Source organism: Denticeps clupeoides, chromosome 2 (genome assembly GCF_900700375.1).
Source record: "Denticeps clupeoides chromosome 2, fDenClu1.1, whole genome shotgun sequence".
NCBI lineage: Eukaryota > Metazoa > Chordata > Actinopteri > Clupeiformes > Denticipitidae > Denticeps > Denticeps clupeoides.
This window is the reverse complement of record NC_041708.1, coordinates 15,723,526-15,749,712: the sequence shown is the minus strand read 5'-3', so window position 1 is coordinate 15,749,712 and position 26,187 is coordinate 15,723,526. Positions and strand designations below refer to the sequence as shown.

Here is a 26,187-nt window from a genome sequence, read left to right as displayed (position 1 = left end):
CACAAATCCTACTCTATCCTATGAAAATTCTACAACTGCTCTAAATCAATTTTCTAAGATCAGATGAAATCGTTCAGATTATATCTACAGGCAATCCAACCACCTGTCCACTAGATCCAATCCCTTCTGCATTGCTAAACCATCTCTCCTAACCCCATCCCTTTCATTTCTTATATCATAAACAGCTCAATCACATCTGGCCATGTACCATCTGCCTTTAAAACAACCAGGCTTCTTCCAATCCAAAAGAAACCCACCTCTGATCCTACAGACGTCAACAATTACCGACCAGTTTTCTCCTCTCATTTCCTTCTAAAATCCTTGAGTGCTGTGTCTACAATCAGCTATCACTTCATCTGTCACTTCACAACCTCCTGGATACTTGACAGTCTGGCTTCAGAACAGCTCATTCTACTGTAACTGCCCTTCTGGCTGTTTCTGTCTAACTAATCAGAAGGTTTGAATCCCGATCCTCTGAGGTGCCACTGAGCAAAGCACCGTCCCCACACACTGCTCCGGGCGCCTGTCATGGCACTCAGGGTGATGGGTGATGCAGAGGACAAATTTCACTGTGTATCACAAAAGACAATCACTTCACTTTACTTTAGCCCATCACCTCAAACTCAATCTTACCGACACTTAACTAATATTCATTCCAGCAGATTCTTCACCACATCAGGATCTTGCTATTTACCTGGACAACTCACAGCTCTCTCCTTCTACAAAAGCTCGCAACCTTGGAGTAACAATAGACAACAACTCTCATTCACGAATCACATCAGCAATCTTTCCCGCTCATGTAGATTCCTTCTCTACAATATCAGACAAATCTGTCCTTATCTGTCAACACAGGCCACCCAGATACTGGTTCAGTCCTTAGTAATCTTACGACTGGATTACTGTAACTCCCTTCTAGCCTGTCTACCTTTATGTACCATCCGACCTCTACAACTAATACAGAATGCAGCAGCATGACTGATCTTCAACCTTCCCAAATTCTACCACACCACCCTTCTGCTACGCTCCCTCCACTGGCTCCCAGTAGCTGCACTAATCAGGTTCAAAATACTGATGCTGGCCTACAAAGCCAAACATGGAGTAGCACCATCCTACCTCACAGCCTTTATCATACCTCGCACTGCACCTTGTATACTCCTAGCCTCCAGTACTGCTCGCCTGGTCCCTCCATCTCTAAAGGTAAAAGGAAGACACTCATCTAGACTCTTCTCTGTCTTGGCCCCTCGGTGGTGGAATGAACTTCCCCTAGAGGTCAGAACAGCACAGTCACTGAGGACTTTTAAACGGCAGCTCAAGACAGCTACTTAGAGAATATTTAGATGAACTTGTAACCTAAATATTTAGATGAACTTGTCTGTTTTATGTATAGAAACTACAACATGAATAACGTGAATAAAAAGATTGTTTTTCTGAAATATATATATTTATATTTTTTAGGATTTCTGTATATTTTTTTGCATCCATCTATCCATCTGTCCTGACTGGTCTTGTAGTCCCTGTTACAGCAAAACATTCCTACAGCATGATGGTGCCACTGTACTATAGGGATGGTATTGATCAGGTTATACTCAGTACCCACTTTCCAACATACACGTTGTTGTTAACTGGGGCAAAACCTTTGCTTCATCAGACAAGGTCCTCACAGATGGCATTAATGAGCCTCTTAGTGAGAAACACTTTCTGTCTGGCCATACACTGATTGTTGTCTTACTGTTTGGTTCTCCCTGTCTGACCAAGGCTTTCACCTCATAATCATTTAGTGATGGTTCACAGTCTCTACCATCTCACAATTATAAAGGCTATTGTGCTTTTGAGATGCTTTTTGGTGCCAAAGGTTTCTTGTATCCTTCCCCAGATCTGCGTCTTGCAACATTACCACCTTGCAGGTCTGGTGACAATTCTCTGGACCTCATATGTTGGTTTTGGTGACATACCACATAAACCGCTCATCCTTACATAGACGGTTGTGTACCTTTCTTTATTATGTCTAATTGGCACACATTGAGTTCAATGAAGTTGTAGAAGCCACTCAAGGAACATTGAAATAAACAGAATTCAATAATTCTGAATAATTATGTATATGGGACAACTTTTTTAAATACATTTACAAAACACAGGAAAGACCTAGTTTTGCTTTATTATTGTTGAGCATTGTGTGTAGACATTATGAAAAGCTGTAATATACACACATACACACCAGGTTATGTCCATCCAGTGTATTGTGTTTTGATTTTTCAGATTTATATTCTAAGATGAGGAAAATTAAGACAACAAAGATTGTAGCAACCTTAGGTAACATGAATATCATGAATCCCTCACAACATTTAAAATGATCATTAATATTTTTATTGTAACTTCATAGATAAATAGAACAGCCTGGAACTTGTTAAGATGGAGACTGCACTATCAGGCAATATGCACTGTACATTTCATAGTAGAAAAAAGACTAATGATAGTTTACAATAGTACTAATGCTGTAATGAACATGATGAGAGTATCAGTATGAATTTCATCACCTCTACATACTGATGCTTCTTGTGCTTTGATATGACAATTTCAGACAAGAACAGCAACAGAAAAACAGAAACAGATGAAAGGACACACACACACACTGTATATCGCAATTGCAGTATTTCGCCCAAGTATCCCTGACCTCATCTGCACAAACCTCTCTATACCACCAAGACAGAAAAACACACACATTCACAGACACTCACAGGCATACACAGCACAATGACAGTCTCTATACTGCAACATCTGCAATGTAATTGAGGCAAACTTGGCAACGGTAATAGTAATTGTGGAGCAAAAATAAAAATCATGCTGATAATGATGGGTACAATCATGCATTTACAAGATGAATCCTGAAAGGGTACATAAGGACCCACACACACATTGCACTTCACCACACTCTCATTACACACACAGGCTGGTCCTCCTTCCTTGGTCCTGTGGCTGTGGGTGAATGGGGACAATACATTCTGCTCCAGTCTACGGGCAGCTGTGACTCACATTGCTACATGAAGGGTAAAAGCATTAAGATACTCTAACAGACCTCAGTCATCATCTCCAGTTTGCTATGTACACTGAAGGCATGAGCTCAGGAGCAGAGAGGGACCTCTGCTGCAGTTCACTTGTTTCCATCCCACAGTGAGAGAGGTTGTGTTGGTGAGGCTTCACAAAGACATTTGAGGCAGTGATCCAAATTCCTATAACGTTCAAGGAAATTTCACTTTTTTTGGGTAAAGGCTTTCTGGATGCAAACGCAAATTTCTACATAAACCATCCATCTTTCGGTGGATTGAAGGTTTCTCCTTTAAAATGTTTGACATGCCAGTTTTTACTCCTATATGGGAAGTTCAGGTGTTCAGCTTTGGTTGAGCACCATCAGGCAAGTGGTTCATCCTTAACTGCACCCCCTGCTCGACCCTGACTGCCTTAGCAGGTGAAGTCCTCAAAGTTGCTCTGCCCTGGGTGGTGAGGTAGGATGTTGCCAGGGTAGCTTGGCGCTGTACGCAAATTTTCACAGGGAGCCTGTGGATAGAGAAGAGAGGATTAGAAAGAAGATGATTGTTCATTCTGCATAATATGTACACTCTACAAAAATAGGGTGTCAATTCATGCACATTGTAACGAAAGCCCATTACACCACAGCTAACGACTCCTGTCCTATAGAAGAGCAGATGATCTCTAAAGTCTGCTGGGAAGCCATTATGCTCAGCCACTTTGTCCCTCCCAGTCCCATGAGAACGTCAAACAGCTCTTTTTCCTGAGAGGGTGTCCTCTGCAGCAATGCAGTCTGAGAATACAGCAATCCACTCCCCTTAAGCTTCCCTTACACTTAAACCTGTGTAATCTGGAGATCTACAAAGCAGTTCTTCAACACAAATCTCAAAAGAGTCCCCAGAGTCTGGTTTGTGCTGATATTTGTGTATATCTCTGTATTGTACAGGATGGTGCTTAACCATGGGAAGTCATGTGTCTTTCTATGCTCCAGAGAACTGTGATGTTCTCTTCAATGCGTAGGACTTGGGAGCTAGACAAAGCGGACAACAGTGTCGAGCAGCACAGAGAAGATCCTTACAGGACCCCCTTCAGCACCAGGAGTGGTGGATTTGTTTTTATTTATTTTCTGTTGTTCCCGAAATAAACTGCGTTAATTAATCTTCACAGATCGGATTCCGTCGTTCCTCTCCCTCCACCTTCGGGTGTGACCCTCTCACAGTCTTTCCTGTATCCCTCCACCCTCCCATCCCCTGATATTTCTAGTCCAGTGCAGAAGATGAGACAGTTACTGACATGGAGCTTCACATCATCCAGACTCAGCACTGCTCCCCGGTCATTGTTGTTGCTGCGCTTGTGTTTCCGTTGGCTACATCGGCACAGCTTGAATTTGATGACCTAGTAAAAACATCAACAAAAGAATCTTTATTTAAAAAAAAATGGAATATAAATAATGTCACCAAATATAAAACCACATACCCAATGTCAGAGACATGTAAATTGACAGCTGTGACAGCAGAGCAGCAAGAGTAACTGCATATCAGTTGTTTTATGAAAAATCTCAAATGGAACCTTTTCTGAAATTTTGACAGTCACGTCCGTGTTGGGTCACTCAACGCTCTCCCCCTTTCAACGAATATTAGTGTTTATGTCTGTGTCTGCATGTCGTGTGTGGCTGCAACTCCCTGATAAGTCCGTAGCATACACTTGCCGTTGCCTTTCCCTCACTTCTGAGTTCCCATAATTACATTTCCTCCCAAGGATCCTGCGGCCTGGATGTCAGGTGCATCCTGTTAGGATTAAGCATTACCCCCATTTAAGCTTGCACAATCCAAAGCTTATCATAGCTGTTCTCCCTCACGAACCCTGAGGTGTCCCCAGTGTCTGATGTTGCCTCCAAAGAATTGGTTTGTGCTTAATATGACTGTGTGTTGAATCTGTATCATATAGCACCGTGTGTAAACACTGGTGTGCCCAGGACTGGTCATAATCGTGACCAGTCAGCAGACTGTAGAAACGCACTGCAAAATCAGCCGGGACCCTCTTTTTTTCCCCTGTTATCCAAATAAACTTTGCTCATTTTTGTTTTATCCATCCATCCATTTTGTTCCAAATCCATCCTCTTGAGGATTGACCACAAGTTCTCAATTGGATTAAGGTCCAGGGAGTTTCCTGGCTATGGACCCAAAACGTTTTTTCCCTGTGTCAGGATTGCCTGCAGCTGGGCTCCACACCTGACTCCAATCCTGACGCCCCATAAATGCCGGAAGTTTCTGCCCCTTCTGGGTCGCTGGCATTTTCGTGGACATTTTCTGGCAATCGCCACACGCCTACGGGTTAGTTTGTGTTTTTCCCTTTTATTTCCCGTTTTTGGCCACCGCGCCATTGTTTATTTGTATTTGTTTATATATATGAATAAAACCCCTTCCCAACATGTCAGACCTCTGCGCTTCCTTCCCCCGTAAGTCCGTAGTCGTGACACCCTGAGCCACTTAGTTATCACTTAAGCCTTATGGAAAGGCATTTTCTTCACCAAACGGTTCTTGGATGGTTGGTAGAAGTTGATGTCAGAGGATGTTTTAGTACCATTCTTTATTCATGGCTGTGTTCTTAGGCAAAATTGTGAGTGAGCCCACTCCCTTGGATGAGAAGCAGCCCAGCACATTAATGGTCTCAGGATGCTTTACTGCTTTTCAGGATGCTTTACTGCTTTACATGAGACAGGACTGATGGTAGTTCTCAGCTTTTTTTCTCCAGACAATAATTTTTCCAGATACCCTAAATAGACAGAAATGGCCTTCATCAGAGAAAATGACTTTACCCCAGTCCTCAGCAGTACAATCCCTGTATGTTTTGCAGAACATCAATCTGTCCTGTTTTTCTTGCAAAGAAGTGGCTTCTTTGCTGCCCTTCTTGGCACCAGGCCATCCTCTTCGCATCACTGTGCATGCAGATGCACTCACACCTGCCTGCTACCATTCTTGAGCAAGCTCTGCACTGGTGGCACCCTAATCCTGCAGCTGAAGTATCTTTAGGATACGCTGGACATGCTTGCTTGCCACCCTGAAGTCTTCTTCACACTTGAACCTCTATCCTTGAGGTTTTCGATGATCCGGTAAATTGTTGATTTAGGTGAAATTTTAGTAGCAGCAATATTCTTGCCTGTGAAGCCCTTTTTATGCAACACAATGATGACTGCACATGTTTTCTTGCATCACCCTCCTTTTAAAGCATTCAGTCTGCTATTTTATCTCAATCAGCATGACAGAATGATTTCTAGCCTTGTGCTCCTCAACATTCTAACTTGTGTTAATGCAGACACTAAGGCGCCTCTGAGCAAAGCTCCATCCCCACACACTGCTCACTGCGCACTAAGGATGATGGGTTAAAAGCAGAGGACACATTTAATTGTGTGCACCATGTGCTGTGCTGCAGTGTTTCACAATGACATTCAGTTTCACTACACTTTTAGTGGTGTAGAAATTATGATGATAAGGAAAAATGTCATGGCACTTTTACAGTGATTATGACAGCGGCAAACCGTAATCCACAGTTCAACATCTTGACCATAACCAGTACCAATAACATTAGTAAAAATATAAATAGAGAGATATTATTACAGAAATATCTATGCAGACTCTTTACTTGAACAATTCTAGGTGTAAAGTATCTACATCCATCAGCAATCAACTTAATCCTACAATCTGCACACAATACATTGTTTTTTGTCAACAATAAAATCAGCAAGTCATGTCCAACATAATTTTCTCTTTTTTGTTCACTATGATGTTTTCTAGCCTTTACCTTCACCTGGAAACTTCACAATCACTAATCAAAATCTTCTAGTCACCCTGCGCATTTTGCTCGCATGGTGGTCCCAAACCTTTACAAAGAGGGAGAGGCACCAAGAAGCTGAACACTTTTGCTGCTGCTTCAGTGAGTTTTATCAGAGAACGGTAAATACTGCAGAGACTCTGTTTCTGTCTGATTGGTCACTTGCCAATAGAAAAGCACTCTACCTAATCAATTTACATAGATCTGAGCTTTAATATAATAAAACCATGAAATAAACTTGAGCACCACAAATAGCACCCCCAGTGACCCCAACATGACATGACATGCTGCTGTAGGCCTGACCTAAGGTCACCATGATACCTATATGAGGTTAGCTGTTAACATTTTTGTTCTCTAATGTTGAAGATGTGCTGTGATGTCAGCTGAAATGAGAGTTATGGGTGAGACAACAATTTAGAGAATTGTGGCGCTGTGCTGTTGATGACAGATCACCAAGCATCAATCAGAGGGCCCTCAGTGCCCTCAGATGCATCTCTGTGACTCTGCTTTTGTTGGCTTTGGAGAGCCACTCTCCGTTCCTGATGACATGATTTAAGTGTTTTAAGCAAAAACTCCACATGCCCCTTGTATGCGCCACTGGGCAGCCAGTTCAGATGGATCAGCACAGGCAGCTTTATGGAAAATGAATAGCAATCAATCATTTTAAAATGCATCCCAGGGACCACAGACAGACCCGCTACGAAAGGCTTAGGCTAATTAGGATGTTAATGACGTGCTGTGAATTACAAACAGCTTCAGAGCCTAAAGCAAGAGTCTCTAGAATATTTAAACCCCACTGCTGACATGTGGGGATAGACGTTGCCAATAAAAGTGATGAGTTGGTTGGAAATGCCTTACCTCATACAGATAGTCAAACAGCTCCAGGATTGTGAGGATACTGGCTCCTATGAACAGTCCCATCTGGCCTCCAATGTCACCTGTAAATGAAATATAAAAAAACTTGGTTGCTGTTGTCATTATGCAGATGAGTAGTCTTCAGCATCCTACACCTGAATCCATCCATTACCCAGTAGCCCTGCCAATTCATAAGCCTTCATCTGCTCAATCGTCTCGTAGTTCAGTGCCTCAAAGAATATGTCCAGCACCAGGATATTGTCTCTGTAGAAGAGGAGAAGGGTCATATGAGTAGAACTGGTAAAATACATATCATTATGTATTAATAATCCTTCTTTTATCATTAGTTTGTTTATTGTATTTTTATTTTTCACAGGTTTTATCAGCAGATGACAGATCTGGTGGTCCTCAGACAGTCTATTTCATATCTTTCTTTTTTGTATGTCTCTGACATACTCCTGTATGTCAGAGACAGAGTGGGTGGATGACAGTAGATCTCATGATCTACAGAGTGGGTGGATCATAGTAGATCTCATGATCTACTGTGACGTCCAACACATACACCAACACAAGTTCACATACCACCAGCTAAAGTCATTAAATATAACCAAACAATTACCATGATGTAGGAAGCATGGATAGAAAACGCAGACAGAAAGACAGACTCATGGGCTCTCAGACTAATTATAGCAAAAAGCCCAGGAGATGGATCTGCCAGCAACACGTTCTGTGTTGTGTCCTAAACTAGAGGACTTTTGGATTTATTGCTCATCTATTTAAGTAACTGGCTGCGTGAGCTGCAGATTTAAAAGCAGCTGAAATATGATCAGCGATTCTTTCAGAATTTAAAGCAGGTGGAGATGAGAAGAAGATCACCAAGCTCTCTTATCAGGACCCTGAACTGTCCAGAGCTAAACACGTTAGGGTGCAGGTGAATTCACCCAGAGCTGAAGAATAAGGTCATCTCATTCAGTCTCTTTCTCCATTCTCCTCTTGCCTCTCTCTATGTTCCTTCACTTACACTTGCAAAATGTAGACAATGCAGTCACGTTCAGTTATCAGTTCAAAAACAAATGAAACCTGACCTACTCGACCCCAGAGAGTTTGCGTGCTGTCGCAGGTTGAATATGAATGTGCTCTCTGCTTTTAGCTCATCTGTGAAGAAACTTGATCGGGACATGATGGCTGGTGGATTCAAGCCTGTGACCATCCTTAACCCACTAGACTACCCACTGCCCCATTTATTTTGCTGCATGTCACCCCGGGCGGAACTCACGAGATGTACTGCTCTGTTTTGTTGAATTTCTTTGCAAGGTACTTGACAGAGGCTTTGCTGGGGATCTTGACAAAGGAAAGCTCTTTCCCATAGCGTGTCATATTGCAGGGTGTCTCACACACACAATAATCATTGTCCCGCTCCACCAGGAAATCTGCAGGCAGAGTAGAATACTGACATCAGACAAGGACATCAGTATGAATGGATGAAAAAGAGTAGGTGGGGGAAAATTCTGGAGGGGATTTATTATGGCCATCTGGGATCAGTTTATCACTTTCTCTCCAGGCCTACAGGCTGTACTGAATCACTCATTCTCTCTCTCTCTCTCTCTCTCTTGCACACACACACACACACACACACACACACACACACATACACACAATGGATGCATATTTAACACTTATAGATGTGAGCCCAAAAGCACAATCTTTGATTCCCCTCACTCACCCAGAGCAGGATCTGCACATTCCTTATACTGCTCTGGGGTGCAGTATGGCGCATCACCTATAGACAGGAACAACCAAATGTTACTCCTTCAGAAAAAAAAAAATGTCTGAAATCAAGTCAATAGTTTTTTGGTAATTGCAAGGTAGTCCAAATGTTGCCACTATAATTTAAGTTAAACTGGTTTATTAATATTCCAGCCTTCACTGATACAGTGAATACCTCTGTCTCAGAAGACATGGTTGGTTGTGGAAACTAAGTCACTGTGTTTCAGAAGAGTCCAATTGTATCAAGCAAATAAAACTACTATAGAGATCACTGAAATGACCTAAACTAGAATTATTTTGAATTACCTTGAACACATTATTCACACATGATGCAGAGGTGGCCTAGCAGTAAGGAAACAGACCAGTAATCATAAGATTGCTGGTTCGAATTCCAAAAAAAAAAAAAAGATTAAAATAATCTAACAAATAACCCTGAAATAATCTCCAAAATGTTTTTTTTCCATCAAGTTCATTTAAACTAATTTACTGGAGCGTGCTGAGAAACACACACTGAGACAGTTAATGAAAGTATGTCACGTAAGGGATTGGATTACAGTGTATGTTTTACCTGGCATGTGCACCATGCGACAATTGCAGTTCTCCACTAGGTAGCGCGTCTCACAGTCAATGCGGCATGCAGTGATACTGTAGCTGCTGAAGAAATCCGAGTCAATTGGGGTGGACTTACAGTCACCCCATGGAGGGGGAAGATAGGTCAGCTGAGGAGTACACACACACAAAGGAAAAACATTGTTACTCCTAATATTGATTGATCAATTATTGATCAGTGTTATTTCAATCTACTTGTATGTTTAATACAAATTAATAAGAGACCATCTGTCTGAATGAGAAATAAACTGAGCATGTGTCACAACCCAAACCTTCTCTGGCACTCTGGGTGGTATTCCCGTATGTATCTGTAAATGTACCTTGAATGTGTCTGGTTGGCGTGCAGTCTTTGTCGTCACACATGGTAGGTTTTCCCGATCCCTTTTATGTTCTGTGTTATTGATTAAACTGGTTTGTTTGTGGGAGTCAAGCCTATGCATCCTTCCCTGATCTGCGACCCAGGGCATCATCTCAATTGATTTCAAAATCATTCAATTAACAATATCAATACCCAAGCTACCTTTAATACCAGGAATATGTTACTGTTATTTTAATGACCTTATTCAGAATATTTAAAATGAGTTTTAATGTATTTTATTCTATTAATCTAGATGCATTACCCGAATCATGTCAATGTCATTTGAAATTAATAATTATTTAATCTGTTGGTCGGTGACTCATTATCCAAACTGAATGCTAAACCTGAACCAAATCCTAAACCAAGCCTAAACACAAGAAAAGAAGAGAACAGAAGAGATATGACAGAATTTATTTTTATGCATCAGGGCTCTGCAGCTTTAGTGTTACTGAATAATTTACAAGGAAAGTGAATACAACAGGCTTTTCAACTCTATCTTCAGATGCTTTTGTAATTGTATTTGTTATTTATTTATGTCCTTCGGTTTCTTAAATAATACATTTTATTTCTTTTTGATGTTGTCTTTTTATTGTTGTGTTTTATCTCATCCACATCCCATTAAAATGGTCATTCAGGTACACAAGGAAGAAATGTGTGCCTATTTTTGTACATAAGATTAAGATTAATCAGTACAAGTGAGATTTGTGCTAAGATGGTCCTGTGCTGATGTTTTCATGTGCTGATGTGAATTAGTTCAGCTCTTACCCTTTGTTCCTGACAGGACACAAAAGTCTGAAATCCTGGTGCCACACCAAAGCCCAGCTGGTCAATAAATGGCGGCTCATCCTGTGAGTGGATCTGGACCTTAATGCCTGCCTCGAATGATGTCTCATCTGCAAGAGTAACAAGAGAGGAGGGTGAGCTTTACTGCTTTATAACCCCAATTATCCTTTTTATAAATCAATGCTTTCGAATCCTACTCTTAAGCCCTACCTAACAGAAGAAAATCAATTTTCAAAGACAATTCATGAATAAATCCTAACACAACTTGGTCTGGGCCCTCCTGATCTGAACCCTGTAGTTAATACTAGTCCCTCATAACCAACCACAATCCACTACTTTCTGTCCCCCAACTACTCAAAGTCATTGCTGGAAATAGAGCATTTGCTTACAGAGCCCAAAATCTTTAAACAACCTCCGATGGAACATTTGGGCATCAGAAAAAGTTTCATTATTTAAATACAGACTAAAAACCCACTTTTACAGTCATGCTTTTATCAACACTGCACTCACCATTAGTTATGCTATTCTGGAATGGTGTCACTGACTTGAATATAATCATTAATACATAAAAATAAATAGAAATAAAAAGTATTCTCTTTGGATTAGATTTAGCAACCTAAAGAGTTAATCAGATATTTAGACACACATATCTTAATACCACTACACCACTGTGTGTTACACAAAAGATGGCTGACTTGAACTCACACTGCATTTACTGATATTTTGGGCTTTATTTTCACCCTGACACTAGGTGCCTTGTGTATTTCTAATTTTGTCTTTGTGCAGTAAACTGAAGATTAATGACATTACTATAATATCAAATTAAGATTAAAGTATTTTGGGGTGGTTTACTATCTGGTGGTGGGGGCCAAGCTAAGGAAGCGGACTCGTAAGGAAGCGGACTCGCGGGTTCAAATCCTGAACTGCCATGAGCATTTATCAGATGATTTACATTTACATTTACAGCATTTATCAGATACCCTTATCCAGCGTGACTTACAATCAGTAGTGACAGGGACAGTCCCCCTGGAGCAATTTAGGTTAAGTGTCTTGCTCAGGGACACAATGGTAGTAAGTGGGATTTGAACCTGGGTCTTCTGGTTCATAGGTGAGTGTGTTACCCACTGGCTACTACCACCCTGCAAGATACCATCCACACTGCAAGATACCATCCACACACACTGCTGCTCGGGTACCTCTCATGGCTGCCCACTGCTCTCTGTGTTTACTCACATATAAACGCCATTCTGATCATGTTCTGATTCTGATGCAGAGAACATATTTTGTTGAGTGCACCATGTACAGTGCTTGCTCTGCATCAAACACTTTCACTAACTATTACAGGATATTTAATTTGCTTTCACCACATATCACTGCAAGTAAATCATGAAGTGAGTGTGGCCAAGTTTTTCGGTTTCAATGGCATTTGCAGACCGGAAGGGTGACGATATCACCAAGTTTTTTGATGTGCCCTTGCCTAGAAATCTACCTCTACATCCAAATTAAGGCCCAATGTTAAAGCAAAATCCTTTTACTATCATACATGTGACATTTCTTCAGCCTGGGGTGACTCACTCACTAACACACACTGAAGGGCCTGGATTACCCCTCAGATCACACAAAAATAAGCAGTGGGAAGCATATTTTGTGCTTTTCAATATGGCTCCATACATGCAGACAGATTATTACGTTTATTCAAGAATTCTAGCAAACACACATGCTTACACACAGGAGTTCCAAGGCTACCTTGATTACTTCTTATTTCATACACACACACACTCACTCGCACAGTTTTGAAACAATGTGAATAAAATGTGCCATTTTATCAGTGGTGTGTACACTGTATATAAATGTGTTGTGTGTGCTGTATTGCTCACTGTTACATGCCCAGTGGCATACAGGCTGCCCTATGAGGAAACACGGAACAGAGCAATTCTTTGGTGAAAAATGGGGACGGAGACCAGCATCCCAAAGTGAGTACAGAGAACCTGAGCACAGAATGCATTACAGATCTGTTCGATATGACTGTGAGAGTTCAAGATCCATAACTTCCCAATGTGAGTCAGTGCAGGTTCCCTGAAAATCGAGGAGGATGTTGAGAGTCTCCAAACCTTATTGAGTACCTGCCCCTTTGCCAACAAGAAAATCTGGAGATTTTGGTGGCCAAGTCAACACCTCAGACACCAGAGATCGCAAGTCGATCAATTCCTATCAGTTTAATCAGGCTTGGGTTAGCTTAAGCTCGCACACTAAATGAGCGGTCAGAAAACACAAGCTTTCAGTCTATAGTACCTATTCTTTCTGTATAATTCACTTCTTGTTCATTTGTTTTGGTGATTGGGTGATTTTGGTGATTTGGTGAAGTGTTGCGCATAATGTAAATAATTTTTTTAATAAACATTATTTTTTTATGAAATATTCATTTTGATTTGCAATTCTCTGCCACCATCATCATGCATTTTAACTATTGTGAGAGAAGCTGAGGAGGTGAAATGGAGCCAAGCATCTGGCAATTATATTTTAAACCTGCACATCACATTTTTTTTATGAAATGTTAATTTGATTTGCAATTCTCAGCCACCGTCATCAGGTAATGCGTAAGGTGATCAGATCCTGCACCAAGGTGTCAAAACTGTGCAACACTAAAATAATGTTTATGCAGTACCAATATATGCTAAACTAAAATGACCAAGTTGTAATGCACGGGACAAAAAAAAGTCACTGGTCTAAAGGTACATGAGTGCTGTTAAGTTTAACATATGATAGCCAGGATGAAGAGATAAAATGTGGTGCATTGTATGAATATTTTAATTAAGCCTTAATTAATTCACTATTCAATATACGATATTTCAACTGAACTTTGAATGTCTGGGCTATGATAATAATTTACTTTAAATGTCATTGAAATTAGCATCAAATTTACATTGCGAGAGGTAACCATGTTTCAAATGTCTGCAAAACCTTTAGCTTTTAAATACATTGAGATTATATTATGTCCACATTATCTGAGTTCCAAGATAACATTTTTCCATTTTGTTGTAACTTTTAGCAATCTGTTGGATGCTGATTTTGTGGTTCAATGCATGTCACATGACCAGTCCATGAGATCTGAGATATATGGTTATAATAATAATTAATGTAGGTATTGAACAGTGTTTTTGGATGTGAGCTCTCTCACCCGTCTCCCCCCACACAGGCAGGTACTCATCCTGTTGAATATCCAGCATGATCTCCAGCCCATTGCCCATCCCACCCTTCATGGTGACCAGCAGAGGACGTCCATCCATGCCAGAATTGAAGGTGTAGCACTTCCCATAGCGGGTGAAGATCTGGAAAGGAAAACACCAAACAGTCAGACAGCAATAAAACACCCCAGATTAACTTAACCCCAGGCCCAAACGAAACTGTGGCTGAACCATCACTGAGGGGACTAGACCAGATTGCACCTACAGCACATAGCCTGCAAAATAGAAAAAAAAGATACACCAACAGAAATCACTCTTTTACCAGGCGACATTACATTTGTACAACTCCCAATACTTCTAAACTACATGTATAACTCCCAATACTACAATACTACATGTATATAATACAGTAATTTGAATGTTTGTCTGATATACCAGGGTCATAAGAAAAACATAAGAAATAGAACATGAAATAGTTCCAAGCCAAATGCGTGTGTATTTTAATGTTTTAGTGTGCGTGCGTGTGTTATTGTTCAAAGTCACTTGTGCTCTCATGGTCAACTCCAATCTGCTGTCCTCTGGTGAACGTGACACTGAGAAAGGGAGGTGGATTCACCTTCTCACATCCCTAAAATATAAACAGTAACTTTGACACTGACACTGTTCAGTCAAAAGCCCAAGGCTTTTTGACTAGAAAACCAAGTAGTTAATTGGTAATGGCTTATTACACTGGTGAAATGATAGAGAGCAGCACAATGTCAACCCAGCGCACTTAACAACATTTTTCAGGTATTAAAAGTGTTACACAAAACCTTTGAGTGCTTTTAAGCCCATATCTGTTGTAACTGTTTTCTCATACATATTAAGCACTATACTTCATATTATTCTTGACATTTTATTGGCACTACACTCAGTATATCTCTAACTATTGGCCACCACCAGGCAGTGGTGGCCTAGCGGTTAAGGAAGCGGCCCCGTAATCATAAGGTTGCCTGATCCTGATCCGCCAAGGTGCCACTGAGGTGCCACTGAGCAAAGCGCCGTCCCCACACACTGCTCCCCGGGCGCCTGTCATGGCTGCCCACTGCTCACTCAGGGTGATGGGTTAAATGCAGAGGACAAATTTCACTGTGTGCACCGTGTGCTGTGCTGCTGTGTATCACATGTGACAATCACTTCACTAAAAAAAAAAACAAAAAAAAACCTATGATCAGCATAAAATGCTTAAACTACTGTAAATGTGCAAATGGTAACCATGGAAATTATCCTTTACAGACTCACTGAACAGTAATTACTAAATCTAAGACCACCAAAACCACAGAGAGATGTCACGTTCATGCGGGCATGATGCGGCGGGTGCATGGAGAGGAGGACGAAGAGTGACGAGGAATGAAGGGCGCTTTCACCTGACATCACGAAACAGGGGTTTAATGGTGGAACACAAGACAGGGGAGACATCCAAGATGTTGACATTAGTGAACACGGAACATAACGTTAAAGACCTGACGGCGGAACAGAAACTAACAGGGCAGCTTTATACATTTGACACAGGTGAGAACGATTAGGGAACATTTCACGGATCCCGGACTGGAGTAACCCCTTTTCGGACCGGATCGTGACAAGAGAACCAATTGAGTCTTATACAGCTGTGGTCTGAGTACACGCCTCATGGTCATTTTGGGCTTTCTCTGAACTGTGATGGAATTATACATACATCTTTTATCTCCCACCAAAATTCCTAGGATATGTGATGTAGTTCGTCCAATGTGAAATGTTCTAAAGTGATCTTTTGTCATCATCCGGTCTGGAAGGGGTTACTCCGGTCCGGGATCTGGACTGGAGTTTCACTGTGTTATGTTCCCTAATTGTTTTGACCCTTTTAAGTGTATAAAGCTGCCCTGTCCGTTTCTGTTTGCCATCGGGTCTTTGATGTGTGACATGTTCACCGCGTCTCGGATGTCTCCCCTGTCCTGCTCTGCACCATTAAACCCCTGTATCGTGATGTCATGCGATGCCCCCTTCTTCCTCGTCATTTCGTCACCTCTTCGTCCTCCTCTCTGTTCTCCTGCCTCGTCATGCCTAAAAGTTGTGACATCTTTGTTGTGAAGATGAACAACTTTGGAACAATAAAGACAGTTTGGTCTAAGCAGCATAAGATATAACTTGAGCCTACTTCACAATAAACAGAATGTGTGTTGCCCTGACTACGCTTCCTCCACTTCCGATCATAAGGCTGTTCTGTGTCTGTGTGTGAGTGTGGGCAGATGGATGCTGTGAATGTTTGTGTATTCAAATTGTGTGTGGAAGAGAAGCAGCGATGGGGTGAGCAGAAGCAACACTAAGAAACACGATGGTTCTCTGAGTTGCTGTGGTAACTGGCACACTGAACGCAAGGGTGTGTTTGATGTATGTGTATTCAGTGGTGGTGACCTTGGGCCACAGCCATTTAATTGGAATGTAACAGCAACAGAGAGACACGACACACACAGGCTGCTGTGTAAACATGCAAAAGGGTGAAACCCCACTGGGCCACCATCCTGGAGCTGCTCCACTCCTGAACCAGTTACTGAAGCCCTCATTGAGATGGAACAGATGCTAACATGTTGCCTGCATGTGTTTCCATATCGATCTTCTTGATAGAACAGCTGTCACACACAGGGTCTCTGCCCCAGGACTCTGAGGGCAATTACAGCCACTCTCTTCGAAATGGGCAGCAGCAAGAGAAAGCGAGAGAGATGAAAATGTTATGCAGAAAGACACACACTCGCCTATGGTTCAGGATCAAATCCCACTTACTACTATTGTGTCCCTCAGCAAGACACTTAACCCCAGGGGTACTGTCCCTGTAACTACTGAGTGTAAGTTTCTCTGGATAAGTGCATCTGATAAATGCTGTAAATGTAACTCAGATAGACAGACGGTACTTCTCAACATAAAATACAGCTGTTCTCGAGCTAAAGACCCTTCTTATACAAAGAGAGACCTCCATTCTGCAGAGAAAGCACATCCCTACAGAGAGAGACTCTTGTTCTGTAGAGAAAAAGATCTTTCTGTTCTGCAGAGCGAGGACTCAGTCCTGGATGGATTGGATAGAGGGAGACCCTTGTTTGTTAAATCTGGAAGAGTTTTCTATCAATAAAACTAGATTTGTGCAGTTTATTTACCTTTTTCACAGCACCAGAAACCCCAGACTTCGTCTCTGAAAAAAGGCCCCACAATGGCCTACTGAAGGGCCAATTTAGAGCAAAACTTGAAAAATCAACAAGAATCATAATACAGATGAAGAGTTCAGAGCTGCACAATCGGCAGAGCAGCCTGAGCTGGAGGCGGCTCACCACCTGTCATGTTCTGACATCACACAGTAAACAGGATGAGGCAGCGGGCATGGTGGGGTAGTGGAGGGCAGATTGATCAGAAGGAAAATCAATGGATCTTGCAGTCTTCTGCACACAAACATGAGCACACAAACACATCCCCATCTTCAATGCATACACACACCCGTCTATACACACACACACACACACACACACTTCAGCAAACACAGACACCCACTACGCACAGTAGATACATGAATGCTGAACACACACACCTACAGCTGAGGTCAAAATTATTATTTTGTGAAAAAGTGTTTGCCCCCTCTCAAGAAATCACTGCCCAATTTGCAAAACTGAGAGGTTTTCTCCTTCCTATAAGAAATTAGCAGAACGAAGAATTGATTTAACTAAAGAGGTGGTCCACACTGATTAAGTGATATTATATCCTCAAAGTTACATGACTGAACGCAAAAGGTCTGGGCAAGAAAAGCAGAAAGATGGATATTTCTAAAAAAGGAGCTGGAAAAGACAATGGTTTGGCGTGTGCCGAATTTAATCACTTGTCTGATTAAAATTGTGTTTTGATCTGCAGTACAGGGGTGTCTGCAGAAGTTAGTTGCCTGTCTACTGATAAAACACACAGATTTATTAATTAAACTAAATCCATAATGATCGCATAAAAATCAAGTCCTTATGAATAAAAAAAATAATCCACAAAATACAGATTGTCCAATACCAACCGCCTCGAAATAAAAACTCCCAAACGGATGATGCCTACTCCATACATTTTACTAATAATGTGAATAAAGTGACGCAAAAACTAATCAAATCGAATTTACATTTACATTTACATTTAAGGCATTTGGCAGACGCCCTTATCCAGAGCGACTTACAATCAGTAGTTACAGGGACAGTCTCCCTGGAGCAACTTAGGGTTAAGTGTCTTGCTCAGTGACACAATGGTAGTAAGTGGGATTCGAACCCGGGTCTTCTTGTTCATAGGCGAGTGTGTTACCCACTAGGCTACTACCACCCCAGCAACGAGAAACACTCAGAACACATTTTTCCAGAACCATCTTTTATTGATCCTGATCCTACAGGGTCCACTCACGGTGCTGAAGTTGCGCGGGCCGCACAGCTCGCCCTGGAAGCGGCAGGAGAGCAGCATCTCCTCCAGCTGGTGCCCCAGTCGGTCCAGAAGCTGCCGCATGCTCGGCAGCGCCTCTCGCGGCGGCGGCAGGAAGTGCTTAAAATCCAGAATGCGGGACTCGCCGCCGCCGTGTACGTGGGAGGCGAGCGCGTCCCGGGCGGAGGGGGACAGGAGCCCGAGCCACCGACCCGCGCTGAATATGTCGGGCTTCTTCATGCGGCGCGGCAGCAGCAGGTTCTGGTTGCAGATGGTGACCGCCGGGAAGACCAGGCGCTTGGCGTACACCATGTGCGCCTTGGTGTAAACCGGGGAGGACAGCAGGTACCGGACCCGGTTGGAGGACCAGGTGAAAAGCAGCGCCAGAGCCGCCAGGAACGCCAGGAGCCAGGCCAGCCTGCGCGGGTACGATCCGCTGAGGAAGATGTGGCGGAGCCCGTGGAAGGTGGTGTGTCTGAGGAACAGCTGGCCCGCTTCGGACAGAGAGTCGCGGGTTCCGCACATCCTGAATCCGGAGATGCGAGCTGAACACGTTCATTCAGTCAGCAGCTCCAGCGGAGCCCAGCCTCCGCGCACATGTTGCGTCCTGCCTTTCCGCGCGGATCTCCTGCGACCAGAAGGCTACATGGCCGACTCATTCACCGTGCGCGAAACCCCTTTCACTTGCGCGTCCGTTCTGCTCCAGGCACTATTTACAACATCGCGAGCAACCACAGCGATGCTGCTGAGCTTCAGAACTGTAACAGGTCTCTGCAGAGAGAGAGAGAGAGAGATAGAGAGAGAGAGAGATACATGCATCTCTCTCTCTCTCTCTCTCTCTCTCTCTCTCTATCATATATATATATATATGTGTGTGTGTGTGTGTGTGTGTGCATGCAAATATAAAGATGAAACTTTCAGAACACACAGGCATGCACACACACATATGTGTGTTTTGAAAGTATAAAGTACACACAGTACAGGCCAAAAATTTGGACACACCTCATTCAATGTGTCTTTATTTTCATGACAAAACGCTTGTAACATTTGATCAATTACACATAGAGCTTTTTGGATTACTTGTCAAGGCAATGCATTTTAAAGCAAGGCATAGCTTTTTTATGTTAGCCTGAAAGCATCAGAAGATCTGAGTTACTCTGACAGGTTCAGGCTAAATCCACATTGGCAGTAGGTTTACACAGAGGAGATAGCACAAGTCATCTTGCACTAATAAAGCCACCAGCGTTGTGAAAGACTCCACACAGCTCTCACATGCACTCTTCACCCTCCTACCATCTGGAAAAAAGGCACAGAAGCATTCAGGCCCTCACTGCCAGACTCTGCAACAGCTTCATACCACAGGCCATCAGACACCTGAATTTCTCTCTGCACCTTAACTACTAATTTGGTTTGTAGTGTCGTCTTATACTGCCTGAGCCCAGGTTTTTGCACTTTATGTAGCCCGGTTTGTCGATGTCGCACACATGCACTTTATGTCGGTATGTTTGAATGTTACATGTAGCACCAGGTTTTGTTTTGTTTCACTCTGTACTGTCTAACACGTTCTAATGCTCTTGAACAGTTTCAAGATTGCCTGAATTGAGTGAAATTGTACATTGGCTGATATAGAGCATTAAAACAGCATTTGAATTAATCAATCATAAGAACATTCCTTCTTGTGGTACTGATTGATAGTTATCCACTTGTGGAGTACAATGTGGGATCAACCTGGATGTTGACTCTGTAGGCGGTATAATAGTTGTTCTTATCTACTCATTATCCTCATTCAGACTAACCCACAGACAAAATTGGCCAAAATCACCCGCATAGATTTGCCGTGAACCTGTATATTTATTTTCTTAATTTTCCTCATTATATTAAAATATACATTATATTATAATATACATTTGCATGTCCACAATTTTATGTCTGTGTCTGTAGAATAAGCAGTTTGGGGCTTGTGTTTCTCATCATGACAGACTGCAGCAGTCAGACTCTGTCCTATGGACTTCTGGCATACATTTGATTGACGCAAATCAAGATTGATGTGTCAGGGACATAATGAAATAGTTTTACAATAACCTTTGCAGTGTTTACACCAAAGGACAAAACTGAGGTAGCCTTGTGCTTGTTCACTTTGTAATGCATGAGAGGATCATGAGAGTCATCGCTCATGTGTGTATGCTGTAATTGTCGCCTCTGATTCAAAGAGACGTTTTGTTCTCTAGACTTGTGGGAGCTTTGAGAAGAGCTGCTTTTTGTAAGAACATTTTGTGTGAAAGGTTATCGCTAACCTTCCCCTATAAGATACATACAGTGGGGCAAAAAAGTATTTAGTCAGCCACCAATTCTCCCACTTAAAAAGATGAGAGAGGCCTGTAATTCTCATCATAGGTATACCTCAACTATGAGAGACAAAATTAGAAAAAAAATCACATCCTCTGATTTTTAAAGAATTTATGGTGGAAAATTAGTATTTGGTCACTAACAAAAGTTCATCTCAATTAGGGCTGCACGACTTGGGGAAAAAGACATATTGCAATTATTGAGATCAATATTGCGATATGCGATTGCGATATGATAAAGGGCACTTGCTTGTATATCAATGAAAAGTCACATACAAATTACTAATAGTGAAATGTTTAATTTCAAAGTGAAACATACAAACTACTTATAACAGCTTGAAGTCCCAGTGCTTTCAAAATACAATATTCTACAAAATTAAATAATCACAAAAAAGTCTTTACTTTAAAAAACATTACTGTCGAACGACAAACCCTGGTAAGGCTAAACCACTGTTTTGATTATATTTGGCCATTATAAAATCCTGTATTATAGTTCTTACGTTTAACCAAAACGTTGTTTGGTGGCTGACTTGAACACAGGAATGCATAGCTTTGCTAGCTTAGCTAAGGTTAAGGTTAAGGTCACTGAGGTGAATTTCTTTAGGAAACCTTCAAAATTTGAGAAAAGTTAACTAAAAAGCTAAGAACAGTCTAAATAGTTAATGCCTACATTTAGCCAAAACGTTGTTTGGAGGCTGACTTGAACACAGGAATGCATAGCTTTGCTAGCTTAGCTAAGGTTAAGGTTAAGGTTAAGGTCACTGAGGTGAATTTCTTTAGGAAACCTTCAAAATTTGAGAAAAGTTAACTAAAAAGCTAAGAACAGTCTAAATAGTTAATGCCTACATTTAGCCAAAACGTTGTTTGGAGGCTGACTTGAACACAGGAATGCATAGCTTCGCTAGCTTAGCCCCAAGCAGCACAAGAGTGAGGCATTTTTATGCACGTCTCTCCATAGGCTTGAATAGGCTTCACGCCACAGCAGAGCCTATCGCAATATGGCGGCGACGTTGACGTACGTGTACCCATATGTCTATGTGAGTTACGAATCTGAGGTCTCCATTGAACCGAATCGAAAGTCATGTGACCAAACATGTCACATTTAAATCGCAGCTTTTTGCGTTCATGTAATCGCACAGACTGACCTCGTGATTACAATTGTGATTAGATTAATCGTGCAGCACTAATCTCAATACTTTGTTATATACCCTTTGTTGGCAATGACGGAGGTCAAAGGTTTTCTGTAAGTCTTCACAAGGTTTTCACACACTGTTGCTGGTATTTTGGTCCATTCTTCCATGCAGATCTCCTCTAGAGCAGTGATGTTTTGGGGCTGTCGCTGGGTAACATGGACTTTCAACTCCCTCCAAAGATTTTCTATGGGGTTGAGATCTGCAGACTGGCTAGGCCACTCCAGAACCTTGAAATGCTTCTTACGAAGCCACTCCTTCATTGCCTGGGCGATGTGTTTGGGATCATTGTCATGCTGAAAGACCCAGCCACGTTTCATCTTCAATGCCCTTGCTGATGGAAGGAGGTTTTCACTCAAAATCTCACGATACATGTCCCCATTCATTCTTTCCTTTACACGGATCAGTCGCCTGGGTCCCTTTGCAGAAAAACACCCCCAAAGCATGATGTTTCCACCCCATACTTCACAGTAGGTATGGTGTTCTTTGGATGCAAGTCAGCATTCTTTCTCCTCCAAACACGACAAGTAGAGTTTTTACCAAAAAGTTCTATTTTGGTTTCATCGGACCATATGACATTCTCCCAATCCTCTTCTGGATCATCCAGATGGTCTGTACAAACTTCCGACGGGCCCGGACATGTACTGGCTTAAGCAGGGGAACACGTCTGGTAATGCAGGATTTGAGTCCCAGGTGGTGTAGTGTGTTACTGATGGTAGCCTTTGTTACTTTGGTCCCAGCTCTCTGCAGGTCATTGACTAGGTCCCCCTGTGTGGTTCTGGAATTTTTGATCACCATTCTTGTAATCATTTTGACCCCACGGGGTGAGATCTTGCGTGGAGCCCAAGATCGAGGGAGATTAACAGTGGTCTTGTATGTCGTCCATTTTCTAATAATTGCTCCCACAGTTGATTTCTTCACACCAAGCTGCTTACCTATTGCAGATTCAGTCTTCCCAGCCTTGTGCAGGTCTACAATTTTGTTTCTGGTGTCCTTACACAGCTCTTTGGTCTTGGCCATAGTGGAGTTTGGAGTATGACTGTTTGAGGTTGTGGACAGGTGTCTTTTATACTGATAATGAGTTCAAACAGGCTCCATTAATACAGGTAATGAGTGCATTTTACAGAAGAAGATATAGGTCGGTGAGAGTCATAAATCTTGCTTGTTTGTTAGTGACCAAATACTAATTTTCCACCATAATTTGCAAATAAATTCTTTAAAAATCAGAGGATGTGATTTTCTGGATTTTTTTTCTCATTTTGTCTCTCATAGTTGAGGTATATTTATGATTACAGGCCTTTCTAATCTTTTTAAGTGGTAGAACTTGCACAATTGGTGGCTGACTAAATACTTTTTTGCCCCACTGCATCTGTGGTGGCTTGCAACTTTGGCACATCCGAGGACCACATGGATCAGTTTAGTTGTAAAGGGTGGCATTCTGTGGTTTTGTAAGGTGTTATAGACCACAATTTTTTATTTTTTAAAGAAATAAAAATTTTACTTTACTGCATTTTATTATAACTTGCATCATGATGAAATGTTAATGCCATCACTTGCTAAATTGTATAGTAAGCACTATTGTATTGTAATTGCATACTATAGACATGCCACCAGTACTCTGGCAATGTTTCTTTATTAATGGTATTAATTTGCCTTAGAATTCTTGTTAAGATGTGAAATTTTCTCCCACAGTTTCACGTTGGATGGCCCAGAAGCATCCATGACGACAGAGTTCACAGACATTTATGACGTTGCAGAAAGATGGCTCCTCTTTCCTAGTGTGACTTACTTCTCTATGCATTCACAGGCTGTTCAGAGTGTTCTTTAACCTCTTGTCTGGCCATAATCAAGCACTTTTCAATCCTTCCCTCCTCTTATGGACCTCTGAGTAATGACTGTATGACTGAGTTTTTGTACATTTTATTGGGCCTTGTTTGCTTATATCTTATTGTTTGACTTGCAAATACACATCGACCCAAAAGCCTGACTCCAAACCCTACCAGACCCCAGCTACACAATTTCAGATCTGATCATTACTGATCAATTCCCTGATTGCTGAGGGGGAACTTCAGACATTGTTTAAAGGCATATTGATTTTCCTGATGAAATACAAACTCTCAGCATCCACCCCACTCTTTCCAGGTTTCTTCTCTCTTAATATGTCCTTGCTCTGCAGTCAATAGAGACGCAGCCGCTGGTTTCATTGAAGAGAAATACATATGCCACCACTGTCAGCTGCTCAGGTAGCTGCAGCATGACTTAGCAACATGTGTTAGTGCCTCAAGTAATGGGATGGGTGGTAGTAGTCTAGTGGGTAACACACTCGCCTATGAACCAGAAGACCCAGGTTCAAATCCCACTTACTACCATTGTGTCCCTGAGCAAGACACAATCCCAGGGGGTAAATGAATATGGGCGTCGGATAAATGCTGTAAATGTAAATAAGCATATTAAATAATCTATAATAATAAGTTTGTGTCTGTGTGAGTTTATGCAGTTGGGAATGGTAGCAAAATCAGAGAAATTGCTCCACAAGTCAGCCAAAATTTAATTTATTCAAATAAAACAAAACAATTTATAATAATAATGGAAGATTTGCTAAACTGTGCAATGACACAATCATTTAAAATCAGGTGCATTAAAAAGAAACGTGTTGGTGGGATTAAAGTAAAGTGGAACATGCATTGGGCTTAACTCAATGCACCAGAAATAAATAAATCAAGCTGCAAATGTTAGCTTGTGTCTGTCATTTTTTTAGCATGAATCTGATATTCCTGAACACATCCAATTTACTATGACTGTGAGCAAGAATAATGCAGGTGAGTCATCATCGGGTCAAACATAAGTAATATATCTTCCATGCGAATAATATATGCACCATTAAAGTTGCTGGTGAGGTTAATTAATATTTGAATTAATTTAATCTAGATAGATAGCTTCCTCTGTCAACCACAATTTGTTTCATCTGACAATAAACTGGTTGCCGGTTCGAATCCCGATCCGCCAAGGTGCCACTGAGGTGCCACTGAGCAAAGCACCGTCCCCACACACTGCTCCCCGGGCGCCTGTCATGGCTGCCCACTGCTCACTCAGGGTGATGGGTTAAATGCAGAGGACACATTTCACTGTGTGCATCGTGTGCTGTGCTGCTATGTATCATATGTGACAATCACTTCACTTTATGTCTAAATTGCTGTCAGCAAAAGTGAGTACACCCAATTAGCAATTTTCCCTCCTGGGGGTCATGTGACTGGTTAGTGTTACAAGGCCTCAGGTGTGAATGGGGAGCAGGTGTGTTAAACTTGGTGTTGTCATTCTCACACTCTCATACTGGTAGTTCAACTTGGCACCTCATGTTAAAGAACACACTGAGGATTTAAAGAAATTAATTGTTGCTGTATATAAAGATAGTCCTAGCTATAAACTGGCTGCAAACAGTGAGAATTGGTAGATTCTCACTGAAGGCATCAAAACTATGAATTAACACATATGGAGTTATGTAAAGTGGAGACCAGGCCTCCACAGTCACCGGACCTGAACCCAATACAGATGCTTTGGGGTGAAGGCAAAGGGGCCTCCTTCAAGACTGTTAGAAAACCATTTCAGGTGATTACCTCTTGAAGCTCATCGAGAGAATGCCAAGAGTGTGCAAGGAAGTAATCAGAGCAAAGGGAGGCTCGCTACTTTCTCGCTACTCTGAGAAACTGAAAGAACATTTCTCAGTCAACGACCCTGCGTCAGTCTGGAGAGGCCTGCGAGAGTTCACAAGCTACAAACGACCCCCACCCCTGCTGCAGCAA

The 26,187-nt window shown here is 41.9% G+C and overlaps 1 protein-coding gene across 3 annotated transcripts in view; it reads right to left on the bottom strand.

Moving 5' to 3' along the window:
- Nucleotides 1-2,136: 2,136 nt before the first annotated feature.
- asic1b (acid-sensing (proton-gated) ion channel 1b) overlaps nucleotides 2,137-26,187 on the bottom strand; it is a 91,781-nt gene continuing 67,730 nt past the window's right edge. For 2 of the 3 annotated variants that reach the window (XM_028967303.1, XM_028967301.1), the window contains 9 exons: nucleotides 14,406-14,556; nucleotides 11,210-11,337; nucleotides 10,046-10,196; nucleotides 9,434-9,490; nucleotides 8,987-9,140; nucleotides 7,883-7,974; nucleotides 7,714-7,793; nucleotides 4,318-4,419; nucleotides 2,137-3,552 (listed from right to left, as the gene is read on the bottom strand). In XM_028967303.1, coding sequence (XP_028823136.1) covers nucleotides 3,457-3,552; nucleotides 4,318-4,419; nucleotides 7,714-7,793; nucleotides 7,883-7,974; nucleotides 8,987-9,140; nucleotides 9,434-9,490; nucleotides 10,046-10,196; nucleotides 11,210-11,337; nucleotides 14,406-14,556 — 1,011 coding nt within the window. In that variant the 3' untranslated portion in view covers nucleotides 2,137-3,456. Of the gene's footprint in view, nucleotides 3,553-4,317; nucleotides 4,420-7,713; nucleotides 7,794-7,882; nucleotides 7,975-8,986; nucleotides 9,141-9,433; nucleotides 9,491-10,045; nucleotides 10,197-11,209; nucleotides 11,338-14,405; nucleotides 14,557-18,837; nucleotides 19,612-26,187 lie in introns of those variants that run through there. The other variant, XM_028967304.1, reaches the window with a different exon arrangement.